General features: G+C 54.8%; 8 protein-coding genes and 1 non-coding gene across 9 annotated transcripts; 4 read left to right on the top strand and 5 right to left on the bottom strand.

Annotated features, from left to right (window-relative positions):
- Positions 1-92: 92 nt before the first annotated feature.
- On the top strand, positions 93-2,672 carry SETTUDRAFT_164841 (uncharacterized protein). Its single transcript, XM_008030989.1, has 6 exons — positions 93-262; positions 323-582; positions 631-897; positions 950-1,999; positions 2,052-2,165; positions 2,240-2,672. The coding sequence occupies exons 1-6, from the start codon at positions 169-171 to the stop codon at positions 2,381-2,383; spliced, it is 1,929 nt and encodes a 642-aa protein (XP_008029180.1). The 5' UTR covers positions 93-168; the 3' UTR covers positions 2,384-2,672.
- A 13-nt stretch (positions 2,673-2,685) lies between these two features.
- On the bottom strand, positions 2,686-7,170 carry SETTUDRAFT_173072 (glycosyltransferase family 69 protein). Its single transcript, XM_008030988.1, has 4 exons — positions 6,590-7,170; positions 5,610-6,539; positions 4,317-4,432; positions 2,686-4,262 (listed from the first exon to the last, which is right to left on the bottom strand). The coding sequence occupies exons 1-4, from the start codon at positions 7,155-7,157 to the stop codon at positions 2,958-2,960; spliced, it is 2,919 nt and encodes a 972-aa protein (XP_008029179.1). The 5' UTR covers positions 7,158-7,170; the 3' UTR covers positions 2,686-2,957.
- Positions 7,171-8,973: 1,803 nt separating this feature from the next.
- Positions 8,974-9,904, bottom strand: SETTUDRAFT_180608 (uncharacterized protein; the record flags this gene model as incomplete). Its single annotated transcript, XM_008030987.1, has 1 exon — positions 8,974-9,904. Exon 1 carries the CDS (start codon positions 9,871-9,873, stop codon positions 8,974-8,976), a length of 900 nt encoding a protein of 299 aa, XP_008029178.1. The 5' UTR covers positions 9,874-9,904.
- A 1,310-nt stretch (positions 9,905-11,214) lies between these two features.
- SETTUDRAFT_120273 (uncharacterized protein) lies at positions 11,215-14,079 on the bottom strand (the record flags this gene model as incomplete). Its single annotated transcript, XM_008030986.1, has 3 exons — positions 11,215-13,698; positions 13,822-13,882; positions 13,930-14,079. The coding sequence occupies 3 exons, from the start codon at positions 14,074-14,076 to the stop codon at positions 11,240-11,242; spliced, it is 2,667 nt and encodes an 888-aa protein (XP_008029177.1). The 3' UTR covers positions 11,215-11,239.
- Positions 14,080-14,263: 184 nt separating this feature from the next.
- SETTUDRAFT_164838 (uncharacterized protein) lies at positions 14,264-16,330 on the top strand (the record flags this gene model as incomplete). Its single annotated transcript, XM_008030985.1, has 3 exons — positions 14,264-14,701; positions 14,892-15,345; positions 15,396-16,330. The coding sequence occupies 3 exons, from the start codon at positions 14,267-14,269 to the stop codon at positions 16,262-16,264; spliced, it is 1,758 nt and encodes a 585-aa protein (XP_008029176.1). The 3' UTR covers positions 16,265-16,330.
- Positions 16,331-17,783: 1,453 nt separating this feature from the next.
- On the top strand, positions 17,784-20,305 carry SETTUDRAFT_180605 (uncharacterized protein; the record flags this gene model as incomplete). The annotated part of the gene is made up of 6 exons (XM_008030984.1): positions 17,784-18,219; positions 18,276-18,697; positions 18,749-18,949; positions 19,006-19,132; positions 19,179-19,298; positions 19,348-20,305. 6 exons carry the CDS (start codon positions 17,784-17,786, stop codon positions 19,947-19,949), a joined length of 1,908 nt encoding a protein of 635 aa, XP_008029175.1. The 3' UTR covers positions 19,950-20,305.
- Positions 20,306-20,626: 321 nt separating this feature from the next.
- Positions 20,627-20,698, top strand: SETTUDRAFT_t54. The gene has a single exon. It is a non-coding gene; the product is annotated as a tRNA-Met (tRNA).
- Positions 20,699-21,886: 1,188 nt separating this feature from the next.
- Positions 21,887-23,221, bottom strand: SETTUDRAFT_43243 (uncharacterized protein; the record flags this gene model as incomplete). The annotated part of the gene is made up of 2 exons (XM_008030682.1): positions 21,887-23,082; positions 23,167-23,221. 2 exons carry the CDS (start codon positions 23,219-23,221, stop codon positions 22,199-22,201), a joined length of 939 nt encoding a protein of 312 aa, XP_008028873.1. The 3' UTR covers positions 21,887-22,198.
- Positions 23,222-24,821: 1,600 nt separating this feature from the next.
- Positions 24,822-25,295, bottom strand: SETTUDRAFT_93952 (uncharacterized protein; the record flags this gene model as incomplete). Its single annotated transcript, XM_008030983.1, has 1 exon — positions 24,822-25,295. The coding sequence occupies one exon, from the start codon at positions 25,293-25,295 to the stop codon at positions 24,822-24,824; it is 474 nt and encodes a 157-aa protein (XP_008029174.1).
- Between the last annotated feature and the right edge of the window lie 1,500 nt (positions 25,296-26,795).

Raw genomic sequence — 26,795 nt, 5'->3', positions numbered from 1 at the left:
ACGTCACCGTCACCTGCCTGCCTGCCTGCGATGAGCGCCTGGAGCTCCACCAACCCAAGTCCCGGATACACGACACCCACACTTGCTGCCACCTTTTCCACCTACGCGCGTACAGGAGCAACAGAGAAATAACCCTTCGCTTAGCATTGCCGCCATCGCACCGGCGCTATGTGGGACGACGAGGACAACAATCCCTATGGATCCTTTGCCCGCCATGATTCCAACGCTTCAGATATCCCCGGCCTAGCCTCGCCCACTGCCCGTAAGGCTTCTGCACGCTTGATGAAGCAACTGCCAGCATGACCAGCTGACACTAGCAAAGTTCCGTATCGTCCCGCGACTCCACCTTCAGAGCCATCGTCCCCCGCACTCGACTCGCCCGAGTATATCCCCCAGCGGGACATGAGCGATGTCGACTACAGTGAGGATCGCGGAGAGATTGCAAGCACGGGAGCGCCAAAGAAGGGTGGATATGATGCGCGAGTGGAGCAATGGCTGTATGAGCACCGCGACCAGCTTATCCTGATTACGGGCGCGGGCAAGGATGGAGTCAACTACATACAGTACACCATCAATTGCGGCGTAAGTGTAGATATATGTTCGCAGAGGTCAAGAGGCTAATCGGTACAGGGTCTCGAGGTCAAGCGCAGATATTCCGAGTTCGCATCACTGCGCGCTGAGTTGGTCAGACTTCATCCCACCCTTGTTGTACCGCCGATTCCCGAGAAGCATACCATGGCCGACTATGCCGCGAAACCAACAAAAGCAAAGGAAGATGCCGGTATTATCGAGCTGCGAAAGCGCATGCTCGCTGTCTTCCTGAACAGGTGCCGGAAGATGAAGGACATTCTTGAAGATGGCGTGTTCTGGAGGTTCCTCGACCCCTACACCAGCTGGGTATGTTACGGCCATGAGTATCCTGTTACTTGGTAAAACTGACATGCGCCAGGCCGACGTACTCAACAGCCCACCTATATCCAGCATTCCCAAACAGATCCTCAAAGCACCCCCGCTAGACCCCGCGAACCCTACGCAAGCGCATAGTTACCTCCCAGTCCCCTCATCTTCCGCGAAACTCAAGTCTGGCGGCGCGACGTCTAGCTCTGGCACACCAGTGTCGCCTGCGAATAACGCCGCCCTACCCTCAGCAGCCGCGCATACCATGCCAGGTCCCGCAATTTTTGGTCGTTTCCCTCCCGAGACACGAGATATGGCAGAAGAAGAACTGGACCCATACTTCGTCAGTTTTGAGAATTCGTCGAAAGATCTGGAGAACTTGCTACAGGGGCCCATGGAAAAGGTGAACAGGCGGTTACTCATGCATCTCGGGAACTGGGGGGAAGACATGGCCGATTTGGGTGCTCGCTTCAACGCCTTCTCGCTATCGGAACAGACACAAACACTTGCTGCGGCGATAGAAAAGATCGGGCAAGCAGTCGACTCGACGTATATCGCCACTACCGAACTCTCATCCTCCCTTAGCGCGAGCTTCTCTGAGCCGATGCGCGAAAGCGCGCAATTTGCCGGTGTTGTGCGCTCCATTCTTCGATACAGGGTGCTCAAGAGGATACAAGAGGACATGACAAAGGACGAATTGGAAAAGAAACGCAACCTGCTTGAATCGCTAGAGCGGAGTGAAGCAGAGTCAAAACGGCTGGAACAACATTTGAGTGGCGTTGGCATGCCCTCACGAAGTCGTGCAGCGTCACACAGCTCACAACGCAGCAGCAGCGATGCCGATCAATATAGAAGAGAAGACGATAGGGTGTCGATCGACTCTGATTTTCCCCCGACACATGGCGATCCACCGTCGAGCGCTCAAGGCGCTCCTGATAGCTACTCACCACCAGCCAACGCGCACAAGAAGACGGCGAGTGGAAATTTCGTGACCAACAAGCTATTCGGATCCATCACGCATGCGTTTAGAGGCATGGCGGATGTAGACCCCGAGAAGACACGGCGGGATCAGATTGGCAAGACGAGAGACAGTCTGGTGCAGGTAAAGGACATGATGAAGACTGAATTATGTAGGAGGTGCTGACCAGAAGTAGCTCGAACAAGCACTAGGCGTTGCAGAGAAGGACACCAAGGACGCGAGCGTAGGTGTAATGAAGGACTTGCGAAGATTCCAGAGCGAAAAGGAAGAGGATCTGCGACGGTACATGGTAAGCAGGCTGCCCCTCCCCTCCCTGGCTCGGATGCTTGATTATAATGTGTTAAATGCTGATTGATATGGTAGATGGAGTTTGCACAGTGCCACATTGACTGGGCAAAACGCAACAAGGCGGCGTGGGAAGAGGCCCGCGCCGAAGTGGAAAACATTGCCCCTCAGCCCGTGGAAGAATACCCCAGGAGATCAGACGAGTTTGAGGGCAGAGAGTAGCAGTAGTGGTAATTGGGTAATTGGCTATGTTCACAGGCGTAGTGTGTGTGCATCAACCACAATAGCCTATGTATTCTTTTTTTTCCGTTTTCTTTTTGAGCTCGGCATGGACTTGTCTTCTACTTTTTTTCTTCTTCGTCTTTTTTTTCTTACCTCTGGCATGTGTAAAATCATCATGTCATTTGGTGAAGAAGGAGAGAGAGAAAAAAAAGGAAATAAAGAAGACGTGGTCGAAACAGCTGTTGTTGTAGAAAGAGAGAGAGTATATATGTGTGTGTGTATGGAATTCAAGCTCTCGAAATCTACAAGACGAAGAGCAAGAAGAAGAACAACAACAACAACTTCTATAATGCTCGCTGATGCAAGACAACAAGACCAACCAACCAAAAAAAAACGCCTTGCCTTTCCAAGTGTGTTTGTATGTAAGCTTTGTTGTTTCCATCTTTGCAATCATATACTTCCTTGATTACCCAAAAAAACTCCCTTTATCCAACACGTTCAAATCCATTTCCCTTTTCGTATTTTCATGACCTTCATTGTAAGTACATTGTCTTTTCATGGATATATACATTTGCTATGCGGTAAGCGCACTGCTCAAACCCAGGATACCCATGCCGGCAAAGGCACTGACAAAGCACAGGCGGCGGCTATTTGTCAAATCCAAGCTTTCGCCGAGCAACTGCAGGCTGACCATGGCCATGATGCCAGCCGTAAGGGCAAACATGCATCCGTAAATGGTGTCCATTTCTGGGTCTTCGACGCCGCTGTCTCGTCCCTTGCCTTGGATTTTGAACCACAGTGCGGCGACGGCGGCACCCAAGGGCTGGCTTATGCCTCCGAGGACGGTTGAGATGAGCATGGCTTTCCAGCGAGAGTGGATGGCCAGGTATAGGGGGAGAGCGAGGGCAAAGCCCTCGGTGATGTTGTGGATGAAGAGGGCGAGGAAGATGGAGAAGCCGAGAGTCGGATTCGCGTGGTTGGTAGCATATGTGATGAAGCCCTCGGGGATCTTGTGCAGTGCGATTGCGGTACTGGTCTGCAGGCCGAGCGACAGAAAGACGTTGGTGGGGACGTGGTGGTGGTGTTGAGATTGGGATAGGTCATGGGCGTGGTGGTGGCTGTGGCCATGGGAATCATGCGATGCTACCGAGGATATCGAGGAACTGCGGCTGTGTTTGTGCGTCGGGGTGATGTGCCTGGCGTTTGCATTGGCGTGGCTGTTTGTAGGCGGTAGGCTAGCGACGGAGTTTTCTAGGGTGGCTGGGAGGGATTTCGAGGGGATCAAAGGCGTCGTCTCATCAACATTTTCCAATTCGGTACGTCGGTCATGTGGTGCCTGCGAGCTCTGATTCCTGATCGCACCGGATGATCGTGAGGCGCTTAGGCTGGCCAGAGATTTCCTCGACTGCAAGCGCGTAGGTCGTATCTCGCAGAAATCGCCGTAGCACTCTCCATTTTCATTCTGATGGCATGGCTTCTCGGCTCCAGAAACCAGCTTTGCTACCTTGGACGAGATGGATTGGTGCAACGACGGTCTCTGTGAGACGTTACCATTCGAAGTCTCGCTGCTGGGTCCGAATGCGAAATGTTCGTGGCGTGCTTCTGCTTGCGGCAATCCGGGTTGATGTTCCTGCATCGGTCCATGCACGTGGCCATGGTCTTCTCCATGCTTTGCCTGTTCTTCATCGCCGTGCTCGTCGTCGCAGTCCACGACTGAATGCGGAATGTACTTGTGCAGAATGCCAGAGAGGACAGAGATGCCAAAAGCACCAATCAGAAAACATGCAACCATTGCTAATATTGCCTGTCTTGGTGACATGCCACCCTTTGTTAGATACCTTTTTGCTGAGGGCAACATACTATACAAAGATGAAAAGATCTGGACACGGGATCAGTGGATGAACGACGTGAGCTAGGTTGTGGTGATACTTACCATGACGCCAAAAGAAAGACTCAGTCCGGCTGAGAGGAATGCATTGCTCTGCTCTATTTTGAAATTCTTCTTGCCAGGAAACTGGCGAATAATAAGGTCGACACATATTATCGAAGCTGAGGTGGTTGTTAGAGTTTGGATTCCCCGCTAAAGCTGCACAAGCGACCGCGGCAGGAGAGGGTTGAAGACGGATATGACCTCACCTCCAAAAGTACATGCTGTGTCGGCGTTAGCTTCGTTTTCGGCCAGCAGAAGAAGATGGGGCTGCAGCTCTTCGCACCCGTCAAACATACCGATGCCACTGACGGCGGTCATGATCCAGCCGCGGGTATCATTGTCGAGGACCATGATGTTCCTGCAGGTCTTGTCCGGGATGACGTCGTTTTACCGAATCCTCGGTCGAATCTGTATCTCAAGCGGGCTGGTGAGGAATAGCCGCGGGATTTCACAGGCGATTGGGGCGGACGCGGCGAAGCGATAAGAAGGTGAGGTTTGTAAACACATGAAAGGAGCCCTTGTGGTCAGATGAGGCGTGACTTTCGCACCGTGTTGGCCTCCTAGCGCGCATCTTGCAGGTATGAGATTTTGGGCTAGCGGCTTGGCAAAAGATCTGATACACGCGTGTCGTCATTGGTCCAGCCCTCAGTACTCCTCACCACCAGCCGCGAGACGTCCAGGCAATGCTTGTTTGTTTGTTTTCATTAGCCAGAGAAGGACCTGGAGCGGTGAGGTTAGTAGACATATTTGTACCATGTACTACTGGATGGTGGGCAAACGTTATTGGCAGTACTTGGCTGCACGTGGTAGCACCATATGACACGACTCGTGACGTGGGGAAGTCTGACTGGCAAAATAATAGTTTGTTGGGTATCGAGACTTAACTATCGACGATTCCCACGGGGTGCCGCGAGACATGTGGAAAATCTCTAGCTACAACATATCCGTCGGAACGAGCTCAACTGTCAATTACAAAACGATAACTTGCGCATTCCTCGACCAGCTTGCTTTGTGCAGCCGGAGGTCATCGCCTTCGTTCAAACAGCTACCATGGCGATAAAGAAAGCCACCAGGCCACAGACAAAAACGCCATCTCACCGTTACGCTATGCATGACAAAAGGAAAAAGAACGCTCAGTTTCAAGATGAAGGGAAGAATATAAAGTCGTAGTCCATGGCTGTAGTCCAAAAGCTCAGTGGGTCGGCGGCCTCGGAATGAAAATCTTACTCCATGACCCGGGGCCGTGTTCGGGCTTCTCGTTGATGACGAGCAGATTAGGCCCGGCACAATAACCACCGGCTTCTGCCGTTCGAGTTTGTTCGACATAATGCCCCGCAAGCTGTGCCTCGGTCGCATTTGGTGCAAAGGCGGCCACCGGATCATCGTAGACCCAGACCTTGTCCGTAACGACTTGGCCAGGCTCTTCGCCAAAGCGCGATTTGATCTCGGGGAATCCAACAAAGTAGTTAAGGATGTTGTGGATTGGGGCATAGAGACGTTCCGGTCGACGAACCAAAGAGAGCCAGCTCAATGTTTTTTCGTCGTAGGCCACGCGCACAAACGGATTCATGTATATCCTGGACTCTGCAGGTCTGCCTTTTCCAAACATGAGATACTGCAGATCGGCGTTGATCAGACAGCACTCGGACGCTTCCCAGTAGGTCTCATTGTATTGGCGGAACCGGAGAGGGGCCACTTCGGTGTTAGGCGACTGGCTCTGTGGATCCGCAGGATCTGATTGAACTCGGGTCCCGGCTTGAAACCACTTTGCTTCAAAAGCGATCATGCCGCCCCAGCAGCTTCGTACCCGCACAGCGTCCCTGCCCTCGAGCACATCGTTCCTGCTAATGGCTGTACCCGCACTAGTGAACCATGGGAAAAAAGGCAGGCCAGTCACCATGCCGTCGAAATCGCGTGTGGCAAAGCGGTCGTAGAACTTGAAGGGCATGATGTGGTCAACGGCACATGCTGCAGCGTAGTCTGCGCGCCCGGTGGCATCGATGTTGGTTGCAAAGAGGAGCTGGGCAGCTTCGACCGGGTCAAAGTTGACGTCGTTGAGATAGAGAACTTTGTCAAACCGCACACCGTGCTCATCGATTGGTGCCAAGGCGCGGTTGCGTACCTCTGCAAGGAACGCTATACGTTTAAGGCGTTCCTCACCGTTCGGCAGTGTAACATGGGGCAGAGAAGCGAGGTCGAGATCTTCGGCTACGATTGTCGAGTTGCCTAATGGGTCAGTCAGTGGGGCCCAGGATCGCGGAGAAGAGAGTGCGTACATTTGACCTTTTTGCGGAACGCGATCAACGACTGCTTTGTGACGGGGTCGGCGTTGTCCTCGTAGATGCTCAGGTGCACATTCTCGGGGCCCAACAGGTTGACGAGCTGAAGCACCTCGTTGCCCCATGCGCCCGAGGTCAGGTCGCCCTTCTTCTCAGCCAGCGCAGCAGCAATGAAGACCTTTTCGTTGTAGGGATTGGCCTTGCCGGTGGTGGTTGCGCGCTTTCGCAATTCGTCGTAGTGCGGCGGGCGGACCGTGTAGCTGGGGAAGAAAATGCCCGTGATCAGCACAAGGAATAGTAATATATACGGTATCGAGAATACGGTGTAGTAGATGAGTCGCAGGACGGATCGTTTTCGGCGGCGCGGGGTGACATAGTGGGCGTAGACGGCTCGCTCCGATAACTTGTTGACATTGCTAAAGGGCCTGGTCAGACGGGCAAGCCACGATGGCCGGGGCGGCGGCGTTGTCGCGGCCAAGGGCTCGAGATGGGCATCGAAGTCGTCGTCGGACTGTCGCGGCAGCAGCTCGTAGCGGTGTACGGGGGGGCGGGTTGGTTTGAGCATCGGAAGGATTGGCTTGGGGGGGTGGTGAAAGGGGCCCGGCAGGTGGTCGGCAGCAGCGCCATCAAGCGAAGAACGGGGCGGCGATGGATCGAGAGGGGCGCAACGCAGGTGGAGGCGGAGGCGGAGGCGGAGGCGAGGAGGGGCGAAGGAGTGACGATGGTGAGAAAGGGCGGCAGGGCAGCACAAAAGTCAGACAGCGACCAAGCCGGCCAGCGAGTCGAGGGCGTGTGGTTGCGAGGGCCCGAATGCGACGCGCAATTCGCATGTGCCTTAGGTCGGGGTCAGCCCTCACGCAGGGTCCGAGGGTGGAGAAGGCTCACTAGCACTAGTATAGTAACAATAATGCCGCCTGACCCTGCCCAACCTCGACTCCATTCTTACTGTACTTGCTTACAGTACTTACTGTACATCTGGCTACTTACCTGCACCCATCCATGGGCGGCAACACCACCACCATGGCGCAGCAGCCTCCTGCGGCATGGCGATGACGACGACAGCGACGACGACGGCGACGGCGACGATGATCAAGACGGCGACAGCCAGACAGCCTCGATGCCCTCACCAGCTGCAGGCATCCAGCCGCTGCTGCGCCCAGGCACCCCCATCACCAGGCACACCTGGTGGCTGACCATGATCCTCGGCCTCCTGAACGACACCAACAAGGCTCGGCCGTTTTCCAAAGGACCGACGGCTAGCGGCAATTTTATACGACGACGCGCCCTAATAGTGCAGCCACAGCGGCCTCTGCTATACGCCCACGTCTATCGATAAGCCACCGCCTCACCACCGCTCTCCCGCCTCTCCCTCCGACCAAACATACTCCAATCGCTTCCAGCGCTGGCCTGATGCGACCCATGGACGCGCATCCTGCAACCACATGAATCAACGCCAGCCTTGGTAACGGTCACCTGCACAGCCACCCCACCCTGCGCCTACATACATATGTACAGTGACAGTGTGTGGGATGGGTGGGATGTGCTAATACTCGCAACACAATCCTATCCTGTCAGCCATCCATAGCTGAATCTCACCCGCTGGCCCCTGCGCACACTCGTTCAAGCACACTTTACGTTTCTTGACGGCATAAGCATAAGCGCGCTCGTGCTCAAGGCCCGAGCCACAGGCGAATTTGCCATCAAAGAAGCTTTAGGGTAAGCGCCACTGCCGGCCCCCGACGGCTTCCGAGACGGTCTCCTTGATAAAAATGATCATCTCCTCCTCCATCTCTGGTGCGAAGCCAAGCTTGCTCCACCAACGGATCCGGCATGGCTGGGTAGCGGTAGCGGTAGCGCAACATTTCTTCTAGAACACGCCAAATTCGACTCGCTGCTTTCAGCTCCGACGATCCATTCTTCTGTCCGCCGTCGTCCGGTTGCTTATTCCACACAACCCCTACAATCTGCCCCTCTTATTTTTTGAAGGCGTTTCATCGTCCCGATTCCGCTTGCGATGCTTTGTCCGTTGACCATGTCGTTCTAGATGGAGATGCGCACCTAAGCTACCGTCCTTTCCGTTCCTCCTCTGAGCAACCCACAGCTGACATACCTGGGCTATAGTGGGTCAAAACCTACACCACAAGTGTAGGTGTCAGCATCCATTTTTTTCACCCAGTGATAATGGCAGAGCCACGAATCAAAACAAGTACAAAGTCGGGGTTGCTCGCTCCTGCTCGCCCATTGTTTCCACGGTTACTAAATGGCATACATAATGCATATCTGACTTGAGTATCTACACCACGTCCCCGTCCATTGGTTTCTGTCCACGGCCGGAGATGTCAACTTCACACATCCGTTCCGCGTGCCGCCACGTGGGGATGTTATGGAGATAGACGCGAGTTTTTCGCCAAATTGGGCGTGGCACAGGGAACACTGGTCCGTGGTACCTCCTGTGTGGTGCCGGATACATCACTCGAGCTTGGTGATGACGAAGATGTGGGAGATCGTGGGGCTGCTTTCCTGAGCGCTTCCAGCACCATGGGCGGGTATTCATCACAGATGTGGATGTAATCGACTTTTTCCGCTCGGCGCGCTTGCTTTGCAGCCGAGGAGGCCTTGGCTGAGCTACTCTTGTGCTGATTTGCTATAGCCGCTCCGGAACCGCCGGGTTCATGATATGGTTGCCAGTCCAGAGAACCCCTTTGCGGCTGGTATCGAGGTGGATACTGGACAGGCCCCGCCATGTTGATTGCGATTTGAGGAAGCGGTGGCTGGGGTATTGCTGATTGCATGGCAAAGGGAACTGCAGGATGAGCACCCTGTGGCTGCATATTCCGCGCCTGATCAGGCCACCCCAACGGAGGATGATATGACTGTCCATACGGCAGTTGCTGTGGTTGCAGAGGAGCAGAGAGCTGCATTGGTGATCTCGCCATCTCCACGTCCCTCTGCCTTGGCCATTCTACATTCTGCTTCCTCGTTTGCTCGTATCCACGACCCCAATTCCCGTGATATCTCGGGGTTTGCCAGCGTTCAACCCGTCTTTCTCTCTCGCTTCTTCTGGACTGAGACCGATGCTTCGAATGTGACCGTTCTTGCTTTTCAACATACACAACTGGCGGGGGCCTCGATACATGAGAGAACAATGCCTGGAACCAGTGCTCAATATCCAGACAGCATCGATGAACATAACTGTGGATACACCACAAAGCAAGGAGGATAAAAGCAGAGCCAAACAGGCCCGCAAACACGAGTGCGATAATGAAGTTGGTAGTCGTCATAGGAGACCGCTCGGCATGAGTCTCCGCACGTGAGCAAGCAAAAAGACTCGAAGTAATGCAGAAAAGGTAATGAAAACAGCACCGCAATTTAAGTAACCGCCCACAGTAAGTAGTTGAATTCTCTCAGCCACACAGCTCTGATAATCCTGCCTTTATCGAGCGAAAATATAGTGTGCAGCAAACATTTCCCTCTTCGCCGTGTAACCATGCCAGCTATCCTTCTCCCAGCCACTAATTCCAAGCCGAAACACCCGACCTGCCCAGCTCACTTGGTTGCAATATCCTCGCAGCCATTCAGCCATTCGATATCGTTATTCTGCATTCTCCTTCGCTCACCCTGCAAGCTACCCAGCACACCCGTTGACTGCCATCGGATAACCCCGTACCACGCATGTGCTCCCGCGACAAACACACTATAAATGCGTGGTTCCACGTCCCACGACATGGGGTATTTATCCTGTCCTAGCATATCCTATCCTGTTCCGTTCGGGTTCGTTGTGTCGCTGCTGTAAATGCCTTCGCTTCACATCTGCCCTGCGTGTTCGTATCCACATCCACATCCACATCCCCGGTATCCCTTCCCCCATACACACACACACACACACACACCCAAGTATCCACATCCCACACCCCACTTCCACCCCCCTCCCTCTCTCATGTCCTGTCATACTACGCCCCCTCTCTTAACCCTGCACTCCACCACCTCCATTCCCACTACCCGCCGCCTTACTACCATTACTGCTGCTCTTCGCCGTGCCCGTCGCCGCCTCGAGATCCCGCTGGTACGACAAGTCGTACAGTTCGGCGGTGATGACGCGTCGGCAGCTGTTCATGAGACACCAGCCGAGGAGGCAGCAGAAAAGCGTTATCAGGGTTATGCTTAGGATGATGGTTGTGGCGTAGTTCATTGTGGTGGATGGGTTGGCTTGAGGTGCGTCGAGTGGAGATTTGGGCTTGGGCTGAGGTCGAGGTAAGAAGTACAAAAGTATAAGAGTTTGGGAATAGCAAATATGCGTGTGCTGCTATTTCGTTGATGTCGACTGGAGGGTTTCAATGCGCTTGGCATGGAGCGAGTTGCTTTTGCTGCGAGGGAGGCGAGCAGAAGAGAGATAGCTGGGATGCGTTGTTTTACCTTTTCCTTCCGTTTGCATGGCTAGATTATCTCGTTCATTTCACCTTCACCATGCCGTTGCATTTTTACTCTGATTTGAAAACTCATCCCTCACCTTGTTTCTTTCACAGCCACCATGTACGACAGACACCACGACACGACACGCCACGCCACGCATTTACAAGAGATGGATTCAAGCCGAGGAGATGGCTACCTAACTATACATTTTACACTATTCCCACATCACATTTCTCACTAAAACTCGCGCAACGCATCAAGCACCTCCTTCTGCCTCTGACTCGCCATCTTCTCAAACCCATCCACACTCATGACAAACGTGCCCCTCCCCCCCGTCAAAGCCCGCAAGTGATTCAGATAACCCACCATCTCTTTCAGCGGCACCCGCGCTACAATCTGCCGCTGGCTATCTGCAACACTGGCGCCCACGTCGCCGGTGCCAGAGCTAAACGGATCCGGAGGCGTGTAGATGAGCGCAGGGTCGATGCGCGGAAGCTCGTCGTCAGCGCTGTTGGACGATGATTCTGTACCGTCCAGTGAGAGGACTTGCCCACCGCGCGACGACGAAATGTCCTGCACGACTGCGCCGAGCGACTTTTCGTTTACGAATATCGTCACGTTCATTACGGGCTCTAGGAGGGCTGCGGGCGCTGCATCACACGCGGCTCTTAGACTTGCTCCTACGGCGGCTCGCGCAGCCATGGAGATAGCGGTCGGTGTTGTTTCCGGGAAGAGCTGGGCCTTCGCGTCGAGAGCGATGGTCACGCGGGTGTTGGCCACCGGGAAGCCGTTGAAGGGTCCGCGGGCGAGCGCTGCTGAAGCGCCGGCTTGCATCGAGTGCAGGATGCCTGGGAGCGAGAGGTGTGGCGGGATCTGGTTCTTGTGGCTTGCAGAGTCGTGGGAAGAGAGGTGCGGGTGGGAAATATACAAGGTGTTGTTGTCCGGGAGCTTGTATGTCGTTTCAAAGGGGCTGTCTTGGATTTCCTGTGCGTCCTGCAGGGAACTGGTCATGACGGTGCCGTCGTCAATGGATTCCACCGAAGCGGTGGCCATGGCTTTGACTTGCTTTCCGGCAATCGGCTTGTCGAGAGTATATGTAAATGGCTCTGTGGAGATTGTGATGGTTTCCCTATATCCAATCTCAATCTTGCCGATTCTTGCTTTGGCCTTGAAGTCGTTTAGCAGTCTGTCTCGCGCGATCTCGAGATGCAAATCGCCCATGCCTGCTAGATGGGTTTGCCCAGACTCTTCGTCGACTGAGAGGTGCAGGCTTGGGTCTTCGCGCAACAATATAGCAAGGCTTTCTTGAACATGTTTTTGCTCGCTCAAACTATGCGGTTCGATACTGGTAAAGAAGACTGGCGGCGGGACGGCAATAGGTCGGAGTTGCAGCGTGTTCAAGCCGCCAGACGGGGTGCCTTTCATCTGTAATCCTCGGTATACAATCAGTGTGTCGCCCGTTCTGGCATGCTTGAGTCCAGTGATGACGCCGATCTGGCCAGCACCGATACTGTCTACTTCGACTGCATCATTGGCGTACATCTTCAAGAGACGGGGTGCACGTTCGGCAACAGCCAGATTGGTGTTGTACAGTGTTGCACCGCGATCGATGGAGCCAGAGTAGACGCGCACATAGACCAAAACGCCCCGTTTGGCATCGTTGACAACCTTGAATGCCAGGGCACACGCGGCCAGGTTCTTGACCTCAGCGATAGCAAGTTCACCAGTTCGTTTGTCCTGTTTCTTTGCCGGCTTGGTGGACTTGGTGGATGCTGCAGATGCCGAGTTGAGAAGGGCAGCAAGAGTGCTGCTCTGATTCGTAATGGCAATCTCGGGGTCGGGACGTTCGAGGGGTGACGGGAGGAGATCGACGACACTGTCAAGCAGTGGCTGAACGCCAATATTGCGAAACGAGGCACCAGCAAACACTGGAATGACTCCTTGTGGGGCTTGCAATACGACGCGCCGGAGAGACTGCATGATTTGGATGCCCGAGATAGCCAGATGGTCTTCGTCTTGTTCGAGAAAATGCTCCACCATTACATCATCATGCTCACTCAATGTCTCGACGAGGGCTACTCTTGCTTTCTTGATTTCGGCCACAAAGCTCTTGTCGATCGTTTCCAGCTCTTCGAGACTCACAGCTTTGACGTCTCGTCCGTCTCCACCTGCTTGCCAGAGCATGCCGCGGAGGTTGATGACATCTCCAACCCCCACAAAGTCGCCATTGCCGCCCTGCCACCAAGGGATTTGGCACACAGCAGGCCATCCGCGCAGTCTGGTACCAATTTCTTTGACAGTTCTTGAAAAGGCGGCGCCGACACGGTCTAGCTTGTTGACGAAGATGATCCTGGGGATATGGTAATGCCCAGCCTGCGTCCATACCTTCTCCGTCTGGGCTTCAACTCCTGCTACGCCGTCAAGGATACACACGGCACCATCCAAGACACGCAGCGATCGAAGTACTTCAAAAGTGAAGTCCGCATGGCCTGGTGTGTCGATGAGGTTGATATTGTGAGATGTTGAAGACCTGAGGATGTTGTCGAATGATGCTGGCAATTGCGGTAGGGAAGGTGTTGGCTGATTACTGGGCGGTAGGGGAGGCCAGTGGAAAGTGATGGCCGCAGATTGAATGGTGATTCCTCTTGCTCTCTCGGCCGGAAGAAAGTCGGTTACTGTTGATCCTTCATCGACATCTAGAGGTGGTTAGTGGCTATACAAAGCCAACAAGGAAATACGCATAAGCAAATCATAACCAATTGAATTGACTCGATAACCAGGCGTGGGGTTGGGAAACATAGTACTTGCAGCTCACATACTTCCAATTCTACGGGTAACGCCGCTGTAGTAGAGCATGCGCTCAGTTGTAGTAGTTTTTCCCTATTTCAGTCAGCATCAATTTCACCAAGGCAGAAGATGCAACTTACTGCATCGATATGGGCAATGATGCCAATGTTGCGGGTTGCTTTGGAGAGTAGATCATGCTGAGGCGCCTGGGTCGACAGCAGGCGGCGAGGAGTCTTCACATTGGGCCGTACGACTCGACGGGCACACCACATCCAGGCGGCGATCATGCCAAAGATTGCGCAGTGCGGTGGTAATGCAAGAGGTGGTGTGTCTGAAAATTGCACGTGACGAGCAGAATGTAATGGTTTGCGCCTTGCCTAGCTCGGCTAAGATCAAGGCAGGGCATGGGAGCGACATCATCGCATCACTCCGCAGCTAGTCGCAACCGTCCGAAGCTTCAATTCACTGCCCACCGCCATGGATTACAGTGCTCACGATCCCGACCATCCTGTCGACAGCGATCCATGGGCTTCGTCACCTCATGCTCACCGGACTTCATTCGGCCCGCCTCCGACCAGCGACATTCCGTCGCCCCCGCTACCTGCGCAGGCTTCGCCATATGGCGAGAACAGCGAGCAGTACGGCTACCTAGGTGACCAGGATGCGCAAAGCCGGCCGGGCACAGCGCCTGAGAATGGCGACCATGCAGAGCAACAACAGACGCACGGCCAGGACGCGCCTCGATCACCTCAACCACCGCCCCAGGGCCAACCCGGACAACAGCCACAAAGGTACCATGGCACCAGGCCACAGCGACAGCAGCAGCAGCAGCAGCAGTATAAGCTTCAGGCCAAGGTTACAGGACTTGAGCGGAACGGCAAGAAGGACCCGATCCTTCGATTCGATGTCTACGTACGTCTCCGCAAACCCAACGTGGCCGATGTACGCTTTCGCGAGGTGCGGGACATTGAAGACTGGATCAAGGTAGACTTGGTCCCTCCAGCGCGCTGCTGTCTGGTCACAAGGCTGCCTTGCTATCTGCTCATGCCCATTTGCGAATAGCTGCACGTAGGCGTGGGGTCATGCTAACTTTAATGTGCAGACCAATCTCCCCAAGTTTCGAACGACGCAATTTCGCGATGTGCGACGCCTACACTCTGAATTCGTAAAGCTCGGCGAGCACCTCATTTCGGCATGTCCTGAAGCTATTGTGCCTGCAGTGCCGCCAGCAACGACGTCGGCAGGCGCTGGGACGGATGAAGACGAGGCGCGGCTGAAGATGTCGATGCAGCGGTGGCTCAACATTGTGTGCAGCAACGAGATACTCATACGCGACGAGGAGATGGTCTTCTTCGTGGAGAGCGACTTTGGCTACAGCCCCGTGGTGCGGAGGAAGCAGCCGGCGACTGGCGTGCGCCGCAAGATGATTAAGCAGTTTGCGCCGCCACCAGACGACACGCCAGAACTCGCTGCAGCACGACCGGTGGTCAAGGCTTTCTACCTCGGCACAATGGAGGCCGAGCAGAAGCTGGAAAAGGTGGTGAAGCACCGACGAAGTGGGTGGTTTTGAAACACGTCACATGGGGCACATGGCTAATTTGGATAGGTCTTGGGGTTGCCGAGTCTGATCTTGGTGCCAAGTTTGCAGCACTCCAAGTGCAAGAGACACACGTCGGCCTGGCTCACGCATACAAGAAACTGGGGAAAATCATCCAGGCTACGGGCGACTTTCATGCTGCTCAGGGAACAGTAGAGGCGACGACTCTTGGCGACCCACTGCAGTACCACAGCAGCGACGCCTTTATTGCAAAAGAAACTTTGACGAATCGCCATATTCTGTTGCGTGAGTTGCTGCAAGCACAATCAGCAACGCGGTCCAAGCTGTCTGCGGCTGACCGGCTGAAGGCCAGCTCGAGCGTGAAGCGAGACAAGGTGGATGAAGCAATTGCTGCTTTGGATGAGGCGAGGAGTCATGAGCAGTACCTGACGCAAAAGGCGCAGCGGGTTACGGCGAATCTTCTGCAAGAACAGCGACGATGGTTTGACCGGACGACACAGGACATGCGGCAGGCAATCCGGGAATATGTGGTTCGCCAGATTGAGGCGGAGCGACGCACGCTGGCTACGCTCGAGTCTGTCCGGCCAGACATTCGCGCAATTGATGGCAGCGGTGGACTCTCGCGCCTGGGTCGTGAGGCGCATCCAGCACAGCGACGCGCGTCCATGGCCAGCTCGCAAGGACCAAAGGGCGATGCATGGTCGGGGGTGCCACGGCGACCGGGCGATGGGCTCAATCGCAGTGTCAGCGGAAGCTTTGCGGCTCCACTTCCCGAGGTGGACGAGGACGACGAGGATTCGATCAACGGGCGGAAGCGTGCAACAAGCAAAGCGGGCAGCCAGCAAGGGATTGAAGAGGACGACGATCGCATTGATGCGAAAAACGCAGCCAGCAGGCTAGCGACGACGACGTTCTAGAAGCGGGTTTGGTTTGTGGTGGGGGGGTGGTTGAAACGTGTAATGACAGGGCTGGGCAGGCTAGGAGGGTGCTTTTTGTAGAGGCTAGTGGACGATGCCACGCGACATGGAAAATGCAGCCTATAGGAAAGTTTGTGGGCCGTGTATATTGTAGCGTGTAGTATTTACTTTTGGTGCTCCTGCAGCTTGATGCATGGCATGGCGTGGCCTGAGATTGCGCAAGACGACGAAGGCGAACGGGCTAAGTAAGGAAGTGTAAGTGCAGGTGGCGTATGGCAGCGGTGCGTCAGTTGATCAAAAAGCAGCTGGTGGCAGCCCCGCGCGCAATCTACATGTGTGCAGTGTGGCGACGACACTGATATTGCAAGTACAAAAGGGGGGCTAGCAGCTGTTCTGAGCGCGCGCCTGACCGGCCGACGGCACCTGGAAAGGCCAGGGAGCTGGTCGCGAACCATGCGGCACCAGCCGGATTCTACCAGAGTTCCACGGCGCAGGCCGTTCCGCGTGGCTGACTTTGCCCGAAACGGGGGGAGGGGGGGTTCTTCTCTCGAGGGGATGCTGCACACGGGTCCAGGTAAGCCGGATAGCATCATCATGTACGTATGTCTGGACGCATGTAGGTACCATGCAGTGCCCACGAGTCGTGCGAGGGGCGGGTGGCAGAATGGGGACATGCCGAGAGTCGATCCCCCGCACTGCTGGCCCGATAGCAATACATGCTAGATAGACATACATGCATACATGGATGGATGGATACATGGTGATATCTCGTCGGGCTGCGCAGGATGCGGGCCAGGGGGAGGGTTGCGCCTCGTGTCTCGTGTCGATGGCCTCGTCGCACAAAGTTAGTTTGGCTGTCTGGATGCGTGCTGCCAGGCCCAGGCGCACGACGCACAGCCGCGCCGGAAGGCATGGAAGCAGACCAAGACAGACAAGACCAGGCAAGCAGCCACGATGCATTTGACGCTGGAGCTGGAGCTGGAGCGGCCCTGCGCGCCGGGTAAAGTATATATGTGTGCGTGTGCGTGTGCATGCATCAGCTGGCTGTCCCGGAGCCGTGTCCGAATCAGAGCAACGCCTGGCATAAAACAACGGCATGAGTTTCTTCGATTGGCGACAGGCCGTATACCAACCCACGGCTTAGTGCAGCCCTCGACCACCATGTCCGACGCCCACCGTTTAGCTGCTCGAGTCAGCACGAAGCATCATCGTCGCAGCCACTCACGCCCTCTGGAAGCACTGCATGTGCGCCGCGCACCTCTTCATAATACTGTAGCTGAGCCCGCGTCCCTTGCACGCCCTACGTAGTCGCCATCTCGTCCGCCGCCGCTCGCCTCTCCGGGCTCATCTTGCAACCAAAGCCCCTCGTCGCCGCCCGCATCCATCCCCCCCATCTGCCTTGTGCAGCCAGATCGCCGCATCGCCATCTTGACACTGACACTCACCCTCTGCTTCCCCACGGGGCACGTCCTCCCCCCACGTGACGCCGACTCGCGCACCGCTGCACCCCCACGAAGCCATGCCCAGAGTCTTCAAGTTCCTGAAAACCGCCCTCTCGCCCGGCACGGCCAATTCCGCCCCGCACCACGCCCGCGAGAGGAGCAATGCCTCGCCCAAGACTTCCTCCACCTCGTCGGCTGACGACACATGGCTCCCCGACTTTGACCCCCTCACCGTCACCGCCTTTGAGCTGTCGGAGCTTCTCAACGCACAGGCGATTACAAGCGTGCAGATAGTCCAGCTGTACCTCAAGGAGATTGGCCTGCACAACCGAAGAGGCCGCCAGCTGCGAGCCCTGATTTCCGTCGCGCCAAAACACGAACTGCTGAAGATGGCACGCCGGCTGGATGAAGAGCGTGCGCGGGGCAAGATACGCGGCCCGCTGCATGGCATCCCCATTGTGCTCAAGGACAGCATCATGACGGACCAGAAACTGGGAATGGACACCACGGTCGGTACGTGCATGTGTAGTCGAGCCTGGCCCGAGAGACGGAACTAACAGCCCTGTTAGGCTCCTATGCTTTCGTCGGATGCATCCCCAAGAAGAGCGCCACCATCGTCGACCGTCTGACCAAGCGAGGCATGATTGTCATTGGCAAGTCAAACCTCACCGAGTTCTGCGGCCTCAAGAACCCCTCGATGCCTCCGGGGTGGTCGGCCGTCGGCGGACAGTGCCAGTCGCCATATGTCTCGAGGCACATTGAAAAGCGAAAACTACACTGGGAACTTTCGGCTCCCGGTGGCTCTTCAACGGGGTCAGCCGTAGCCGTGGCGTCTGGGTTCAGCACTCTGGCTATTGGCACAGACACGATTGGATCCCTCATTACACCGGCGAACCGCGCAGCCCTGTATGCGCTGAAGCCCACTGTGGGACAGGTCCCCATGGACGGAATCTTCAGTCTTAGCAAATCATTCGACGCGGTTGGCGGCATGGTACGTTGGAGTCTGGTGGCTGGCTAGTACAAGTGCTAAGTGTTTGAATAGGCCAAGTCCGCAAAGGATCTCGTGGCGCTCATGGACGCCTTAATGGTGCCAACCAATAGGGAAGAAAACGCTCAGAGTCCGCATCGATCGTTCAAGATTAAGCCCGACTTCGGGACGCTGCGTATCGGCATATGCGAGCCGACCATTTGGAAGTCGTGGCGGAAGAGTGGGCGTATTAATGCTGACGCCGAGCGCTTCATGGTAAGTTGCATCTTGCTGGGCCAGTGAGTGAAGCCGCACATGCTGACGTGATATAGACACAAAAGTATGACACGATTGTCAACAGCATGATTGAAATGGGTGTCGACGTGGTGTACCCTATAGAGCTGCCCAACCAGGCGAGTTTGACCGTCGATGGCAAGAACTGCTTTGAGCCTGTTGTTTGTAAGTCTATCATTCTCATCATCATGACTTTACTAATACACTACAGACTCGGAGTTCAAAGACTGCTTGTTAGAGTTTATCCGCGATTTCAAGGTTACTAAGATACATTCGCTGGCGGAAATCATTAATTTTAACCTCGAACATCCCGAACTGTGCCTACCACCGAGTATGTCCCTGCACACAGCCTCCCCGTCATGCATACTAAACCCACCCAGCATGTCCAGAACAAAACGACCTAATGGCCGCCCTGCAATCCACCACCGAGCGCGAAGACGTCAACGCCGCCCGCCAACACCTCCAAACCGCAGGCGGCCCCGAAGGCCTCGACTACCTCTTCACCAGCCTCTCCCTCGACATCATCGTTGCCCCCGGCGATGCCGCCCTCCCCACTCTCGCAGCCGCCGCTGGCTACCCCACCGCCGCATGTCCCTTGTCCGCGCTCAAACTCAACGGCCAGCCCTTTGGCCTGACCATTGCGTCACGCCCACACACCGAACACACGCTCCTTCACTTCCTAACCGCATACGAAAACATCTTTCCCCCACGCGCCCTCCCCATGCCGCTCGCCTCCGTCCCGCTACAAGACCCGAACCCAGAGCCCCTACCCGACCAGCCCATCATCGACTTGATCCTGCACGAGTGGGACACGCGCAGATTCAGCTGCAGCGCCGATGCTCTGGCTGATTGGCTCAATGCCCGCTGGCGCAAGAGCGGCTACGAACTCAGCCCCGAGACGGTCTGTGAGGTGCTTAGAAGTAACGGGCGGATTGCATTTAGAGGCCTAGGTGATGATGCTGAAGGTGCTTTTTCGCGGTGACCTTCTTTCGTCTCGTCTCGTTACTGTCCCTTTTTTTTACACGCTCTGATAGCGATTTTCATTTTCCCCCTGCCTACCCTTATTTTCCAGGGGTTTTTTTTTTCGGGGGCAGAAAGGACATTTTTATCTAGACTTTAGCGTTGGCGTTTTCTGGCACGTTGGCTTTGCCTCGCCATGTATGTATTCATAGTTTTTTTTGTGGAACAAGGCCGGTTTTTTTTTCCAATGGGCCTACGTGGGTGCATGGAGAGATGCAGTACACGGACTCACGGTAGATGATAGCGAGAGTGAGAGTGAGAGTGAGAGTGAGAGTGGTAGTAACTCTGCACGTATGTATTCGTAGCTGTGTGAACAAGAACAAGAGTATTCAAACACTAGACGTTGCGTTTATTTAAGAGATGCCGTTTATTTTTACTATAGTATTTTCAATGCATCTATCCATCCATCGAGGTTAATTCTTCGCCCCACCAACCACTAGTCACATAAGAAAAAACGCCGACTTGGTCCTTCCATGACTCACACGCATGTACGTCAGCACACCCCACCCCACCCCTCCCCGCATCCACACGCACCCAACAATCTACATTCTCCCCATCCGCCCTTTTTGAAGAGAAATCCATATTTGCTATATATATTTATCTTAAAGCACGATTTTTTCATCCAATCAGTTCAAAAAAAGCTGCTTGGCGCAGCGGAAGCGCGCCGGGCTCATAACCCGGAGGACCTCGGATCGAAACCGAGAGCAGCTATTGCTGATTCCAACTTTTTTTATCTTTTTTTCTTTTTTTTGTTAATGATTTCTTCTCCCCCCTCCAATTTTTTTTATCTGGGGATATATCCTTGTGGGTGCGTCAGTTACAACAAGAAGAAAGAAGAAGAAATCAAATACAACAGAAAAAAGTCTTGGAAGGTAAAAAAAAAAAAAAAAATACAGAACAGAACGGAATTCTTCATCTCTTATCTGCCTTTGGCTGTTGCTGTGGCACAGAGAGACTAAGGGGAAGGAAGGGAAGTATGAGGTCACCGTGTGGAAATACGCAGGACAGAGGACGGGCAAGGGGGGGGGGAAGGCTCGTGATTGATTATGCACATGTATGTAGCAGGAGTGAGTAGAGTAGAGTGGAGTAGATTAGATTAGATTAGATTAAATAGAACAGGTGATTTAATGTGCATACTAATAATAGAGTGTTGGTGTTGGTGTTGGTGTTGGTGCTCGTCGGACTTGGTGTAATGAGTAGGTCAATGTATGCGGGCTTCAAGGCGCTGGGTTGGATTGGATTTGGAGGTACTTACTTGGGGAGATGAGACTGGTAGATAGGTAGGTAGGTAGGTAAGTAGGTAGTGTAGTGTAGTGTAGTGTAGTGTAGTGTAGTGTGATATAGTGTAGTGCAATACGTAGAACAAGTTAGTCAAGTTAATTTCAAAAATAAAAATTAATAAATAAAAAAATAAAATAAAAACAAGATATTTATACAAAGAAACAAAATATATAACAAAATGACCCGTCCATATCGAACCGAGACTAAGTAGTTGTGTAGTTAGGCTGTTGGATGACAAGATAGGATTACCACACTGGCTTTTTTTTACATAGATTGATTGATTGATTGATTGATTGATTGATTGATTGATTGATTGATTGATTGATTGATTGATTGATTGATTGATTGATTGATTGATTGATTGATTGATTGATTGATTGATTGATTGATTGATTGATTGATTGATTGATTGATTGATTGATGTTGTGGAACTATGTAGCTTAGGTAGGGTGGGGATATATACATAGATGATGATGATGATGATGAGGATGATGAGGATGATAATGATGATGATGATGATAATGATGATGATGATGAAGAAGAAGAAGAAGAGGAAGAGGAGACTAGATCATGGACTTGTATACTGAAGAAGTTTGGAATTAAGGGGATAGATATGCAGGGAGATAGAGCTCCGCTACTAAGATGTATTCACTAGAGTGATGTAATTTGATGTGTTACTATACTTGACAGGGTACTTGACAGTGCACTTGCAGTCATGTACATATTACTTGCTTTCAAGATGAGTTTTTTAAATTCCTTTCTCTTGCTCTCCAAGCTATTCCTACTCCAAATCATGATAACATATCCCTCATGCTCGGCGCTACTAGACGCCCATGTATAACAACTCTCCACCAATCAACCTTGAATAATGCATATTCACCTTACAGGACATATTCGTCCTAACGTACGCCCATTGAAACAGTATTCCATTTACAACTTGGCCTTCTTGCCACCCGCAACACCCGTCACGGCCTCGCCGGAAAGCAGGAAATCCGGGTACTCGAAGCTGTTACCAAGGCCAGCGGTACGCCAGGCGCCACCGTCAACGACAAGCGTCTCTCCATTGACAAAGTTGCCAGCATCCGAAAACAAAAAGATGGTTGCGTCTGCAATTTCCTTGACGGTGCCCCAGCGGCCAATGGGGATCTTCTTGCCGGTCCTGCTGTTGTTGTCTGGCTTGGACAGTCGGGCCATGCCCTCGGTGTCGGCAATAGGGCCGGGAGCAATGACGTTTGAAGTCACGCCCTTGGGGCCTTGCTCAATAGCAACTGAAACGGCCATGGCATCCACCCCGGCCTTTGCGACCGACACGTGCGCCTGGAGCGGTGTGCCAGTGTAGTGCAGCGTCGCACTGACGAAGATGATGCGGCCACCGGTTCCGTTGGGCGGCTGTGTGGCTCCGTCGGTTCTGTGCTTGGCAGCGGACTCGACCAAATACGGCAGTGTGGCCTTGACCGTGTTGTAGCTGCCCAGCACGTCAATGTCCATGACGCTCTTCATGGCGTTGGTCGAGAGCTGGTCGATGGGCGCGAGAAAGTTGCCTGCCGCGCCGGCAATGACAAAGTCGATGCTGCCGAGTTCTTTTGCGCAGCGCTGGGCGGCTTGCTCGAGGAGTTCGGGCTTGCGCACGTCGATGGCACCGATGCCCATGACTTTGGCCCCGGGGCGTGCCGTCGCAATGTCCTTGGCCATGTTTTCCGTCTTTTCCACGTTGCGCCCGACTATGCATGCGTTTGCGCCGAGGGCCACCATGGCGCGGACTTGGGCGCTGCAGATGGAGCCAGCTCCGCCGGTGCAGAACAGGACCTTGTTGTCTGTGGTGAAATCAGCATGATGCGCCTTGCGTTGGGATGAGCAACGACAGGACCGCGAGTCTGTCGCGCAGGCTGTAGACGTACCAAAGATGCCATCCTTCCAGACATTGCTCATAAACTGATATCTCTCCATGGGCATGGTTCGGGGTGTTTTCCAAGCAGGAGGCTTGGACTCGCTGTCGTCGGGGGGAATGTATTTGGGGCTAAGGGCAAAGACCTTCTTAGCGTCCAGAGAGACAAGACAAGACAAGAGCAGCGCTGAGAAAGGGGTCCAAGAGCTGAATGCACAGAGAGAGAGAGAGAGAAATAGCTGAGACGATGTGAGTGCTCACGTCGAGTAAAAGATACGGCCGCAACAGTGGGCTGACGGTAGCAAGTAGGTTTTACCACTACTGCTACACGGCCAGTGCCGAGGTCCAAGACGACGAGGTCCAGCGCGAGAGAAGCAAGTCAGGCGGGACATTGGCGCGCCAGGGAAAACAAGGCGGAGTTGGACAGAAAGGAATGCAGAGGGGGGCAGCGCGCGGAGCGAACGGATTGGGTATTATGTAGAGTAGCCCTTGTTCTTCCAAGTATTGATAGGTAGATGCACATGCACATGTGCCTGGTCTCCGCACATAGTGGAGGTAGAGAGCAAGGGGAGCTTGGGCCATGGGCCGCGGGCTCCCGCAATCAATTCCGCGCCAGCTCCGCAATTTGCATCGTCCAGCTCAGCGGCGGCTGAATCATCATCCTCATCAGCGTCATCGCCACCCCACTGCCAGCATCCACGGCGGACAATTCCCCTGAGCCACAACCACTGCAACCACCACAATGGCGGCGCAAACCGTGTCGATATGTAAATTCGTCGGCACAATCACCCTGGGCATCGCTACGGTACGTTGTCGAACCCGCCCGCGGCGTCTTGACGGATGCATGGGGCATGGCTTGCGTGATAAGCTATCCAGCATCCATTCGGACTTGGGGATACACCGGGAAGACGGGGAAGAAAGACGAGCATCATTCCAGATTCTAACCCAAAACCGGTACAGCAGACGGCATGCCTTTGTTTTGCCCATGGCCGACTCCTACTGGGCGAACTGCTTACGAACAGACACCCTCAGGCCGCCCCCCCCCCTAGCTCCTCAACACAAAATCGAGTCCCCACCCCGAGTCAGAGCGAGAGCGAGAGAGGCTGGCATCCCTTGAGAGCGTGTGCGCGACATTCTAGACCAGGACAATTTGCACCCGTGTCATGCACTGCCAGCTTATCTTTAGCATGTGCTGACGGTGGCTTTTTACCTCAGGCGCGGGTCAGCACCATGTTTCGTGTGAAACTTCCCCGATCTCAGCTGCTGGTGATAAGAGTCAAGATGCCCACAATGGGAGTGCTCAAACTATGTCTCCTGAATGCGGCGGTTCGCTCGAGCAGAGAAAGGTCTTTGCAGACGGGGATCTGCAGGGCACCCGACATGAGCTGCATGCCCAGCGCACGGCAGCAGGCGCGGATAGGAGGTGAGCAAACGTAGATTGAACCCGCCAACGTCCATGCAGTAGATACATGTGGAAAATCATGTCAAACAAAGGAGTTGATGGGAGAGTCCACAACACAAACAATACACCAGTCGCCGTTGTTATCAATACCCCCGTCTGTCAAAATACACGCGTATGCTCAATCGTCGTCGCCGTCGTCAGATAACCCTGTCCATGGTCTGACCACCCAATACATCTATCCCGTTCCAGGACCGTCGCATTCCGCCCTAAGCACCATCCCCCCACAGTCCGACAACCTGCATGGCAAACGCCACACCCGCCAATGCCGTCTTGATGCGTTCGGTCCTCTGCCTTCTCTCCACCACCTCCCTGACCAATTCGCCATTGACCGCGTCGCCCTGGGCCTCGAGCTCCATGACCTGCCTCTGCTCGCTGGCACCCTCCATGGCTGTGACGGCGTAGTCGACGCCGGGGCCCGACACAAAGGCGAAGATGGACGTGTACAGCAGGTACGGGTGGCGGAAGCGGCGTGGCGAGAGCACGTAGGCCGAAAACAAGGTAAACGTCGTGATATGGCGCAGGTACGACGACAGCCACGACGACTGCTTGGACAGGTACACGAGCGATGTGCGGGCGTTGGTGGCCGTGGGGAGGGCGAGCAGCGCGGGGAAGGCTGTCGTGCAGAGGGCCGCTGAGACACCCTGTGCTGGGGCCGACAACGGGTATAACAGGCAGGCCATTAAGCGTTGTCGTGGTAGGTGTAGTAACCAGGGCCGGAAGCGGATGTGCCAGTTGCGCGTGCCAGGGTCAGGGGGTGTTTCCCGTAGAGTGGCTATACGCATGTCGAGCTAAGTAGATGCTACGAGTGGAAATTGATGGAAGCGGGAGTGCCATCGGATTTTAGTGCAGCCAGAGGCGGGTTCACAGGCTGACATGTTCGGCTGTCGCGTCGGCGTGATGTTGTCGCGTCGTGAGATTGCCAGGGCTGCGCCGTCGTCGGTGAGGCATGCAGGTACGAGTGCGAGTGCGAGTGAGCAGAGGGTGGCGGATGCCGAGCTGTCGTGTGCCGCTGCATGTGCATGTAGTGTAGGTGTAGTAGCTTGGCCATGGTATGCAGCGCCACGCATGGCTACCCACCGCGAGGCCAACGGAATCCACGAAGCCGCAGTGTAGCGGTCGCACCAGCGAGTCGATGACGGCAGTGGCTGCTGCAGACGGAGCTTTTGCTTTCAGCATAATGTATAGCAGGGAGGAAAATCCTCATCTCGCCGCGGCCACGGTCGTCGCGATCCATAATTAATCCAGCGCTTGGCCGGGACCCCTGTCGATCGCGTTATCGATACTGGACGCGTGGTAGCACTAGCGCCCTTGGAGACGTCGCTTAGCCGTGCGCAGGCGGCGAATCGGGGCGGCGGCGTGGTCGGCGTTTGCGTCATACGCCCTCGTCGTCATGTGCAGGTGTGGGTGCGTGAGGCGGGCAGCAGCAGCAGACTTGGGCGTCTTGTCGGGCGTCGCGCCTGCGGCTCTGGTTGGGATGCGGGCAGCGGGCATGGCGACAAGGCCGCGTCGACGTGCCGCGGCTGGCGTGCGGTGGCTTGGCCCGTTGACCCTTTCCAGGCCAAGGCTGCCGTGAGCCCCCAACTCGGCTAGAGCATGTCGACGGTCGGGCGTGTTGCTGGGGGGCCCAAGGCCGCTCAGATATGTATAGCACACGTATAGAGCAGAGAGATGAGCCCAGCAGCAGCAGCAGCGCGCGAGCACCGAGGGGGCATGTCTGGGATATGGCCTCTTGGACAGGCGCGTCGCCGGGCGTGGTGGGCGTGGTGGGCGTGGTGGTAGTGCTAGAGGGGGGTGGTGCATTGCTGTATGTACGTGTGCGTAGTAGTCTCTGTAGCGCGCGTGGGAATCATAGGGCGACAAGGCCTAACGCCGCGGCGCCCGACCGACAATGACAACGGCCCGGCGCCATTTGCCAGTTCCGGGAGCCAGCAATCGTGGTGGTGGTGGTGGTGGTGGTGCAGTCAAAGGCATGGGCAGCATTTTGGGCCGCCGGTGTGGGTGCGCGGCGGGTGCGACGCGACGCAGGGCAGAGACAGCGTCTTGGGGGGCAGCTGGGTGAAGACTGCAAAGACTGCACGGCGACGGCGACGGCGACGCTGTGATGAGGTTGCAGCGTTGGGGTGCTGGGCGTAGTAATGGTGCTGTTGGCATCTAGTAGCTGCAATCATGGTGGTTGGCTG

Source organism: Exserohilum turcica (genome assembly GCF_000359705.1).
Source record: "Exserohilum turcica Et28A unplaced genomic scaffold SETTUscaffold_5, whole genome shotgun sequence".
In the NCBI taxonomy this organism is placed as follows: Eukaryota; Fungi; Ascomycota; class Dothideomycetes; order Pleosporales; family Pleosporaceae; genus Exserohilum; species Exserohilum turcicum.
Note: the sequence above shows the minus strand (reverse complement) of the source record. Positions and strands in the feature narration are given on the sequence as shown.

Coding starts and splice junctions, on each gene's coding strand:
- SETTUDRAFT_164841 (XM_008030989.1), top strand. CDS start 169: ATGTGGGACGACGAGGACAACAATCCCTATGGATCCTTTGCCCGCCAT. Junction 583..630: donor AGTACACCATCAATTGCGGC/GTAAGTGTAGAT, acceptor TAATCGGTACAG/GGTCTCGAGGTCAAGCGCAG. Junction 2,166..2,239: donor AGGATCTGCGACGGTACATG/GTAAGCAGGCTG, acceptor TTGATATGGTAG/ATGGAGTTTGCACAGTGCCA.
- SETTUDRAFT_173072 (XM_008030988.1), bottom strand. CDS start 7,157: ATGCTCAAACCAACCCGCCCCCCCGTACACCGCTACGAGCTGCTGCCG. Junction 6,540..6,589: donor GTTCCGCAAAAAGGTCAAAT/GTACGCACTCTC, acceptor CTGACCCATTAG/GCAACTCGACAATCGTAGCC. Junction 4,433..5,609: donor AACTCGAACGGCAGAAGCCG/GTGGTTATTGTG, acceptor CAACCACCTCAG/CTTCGATAATATGTGTCGAC.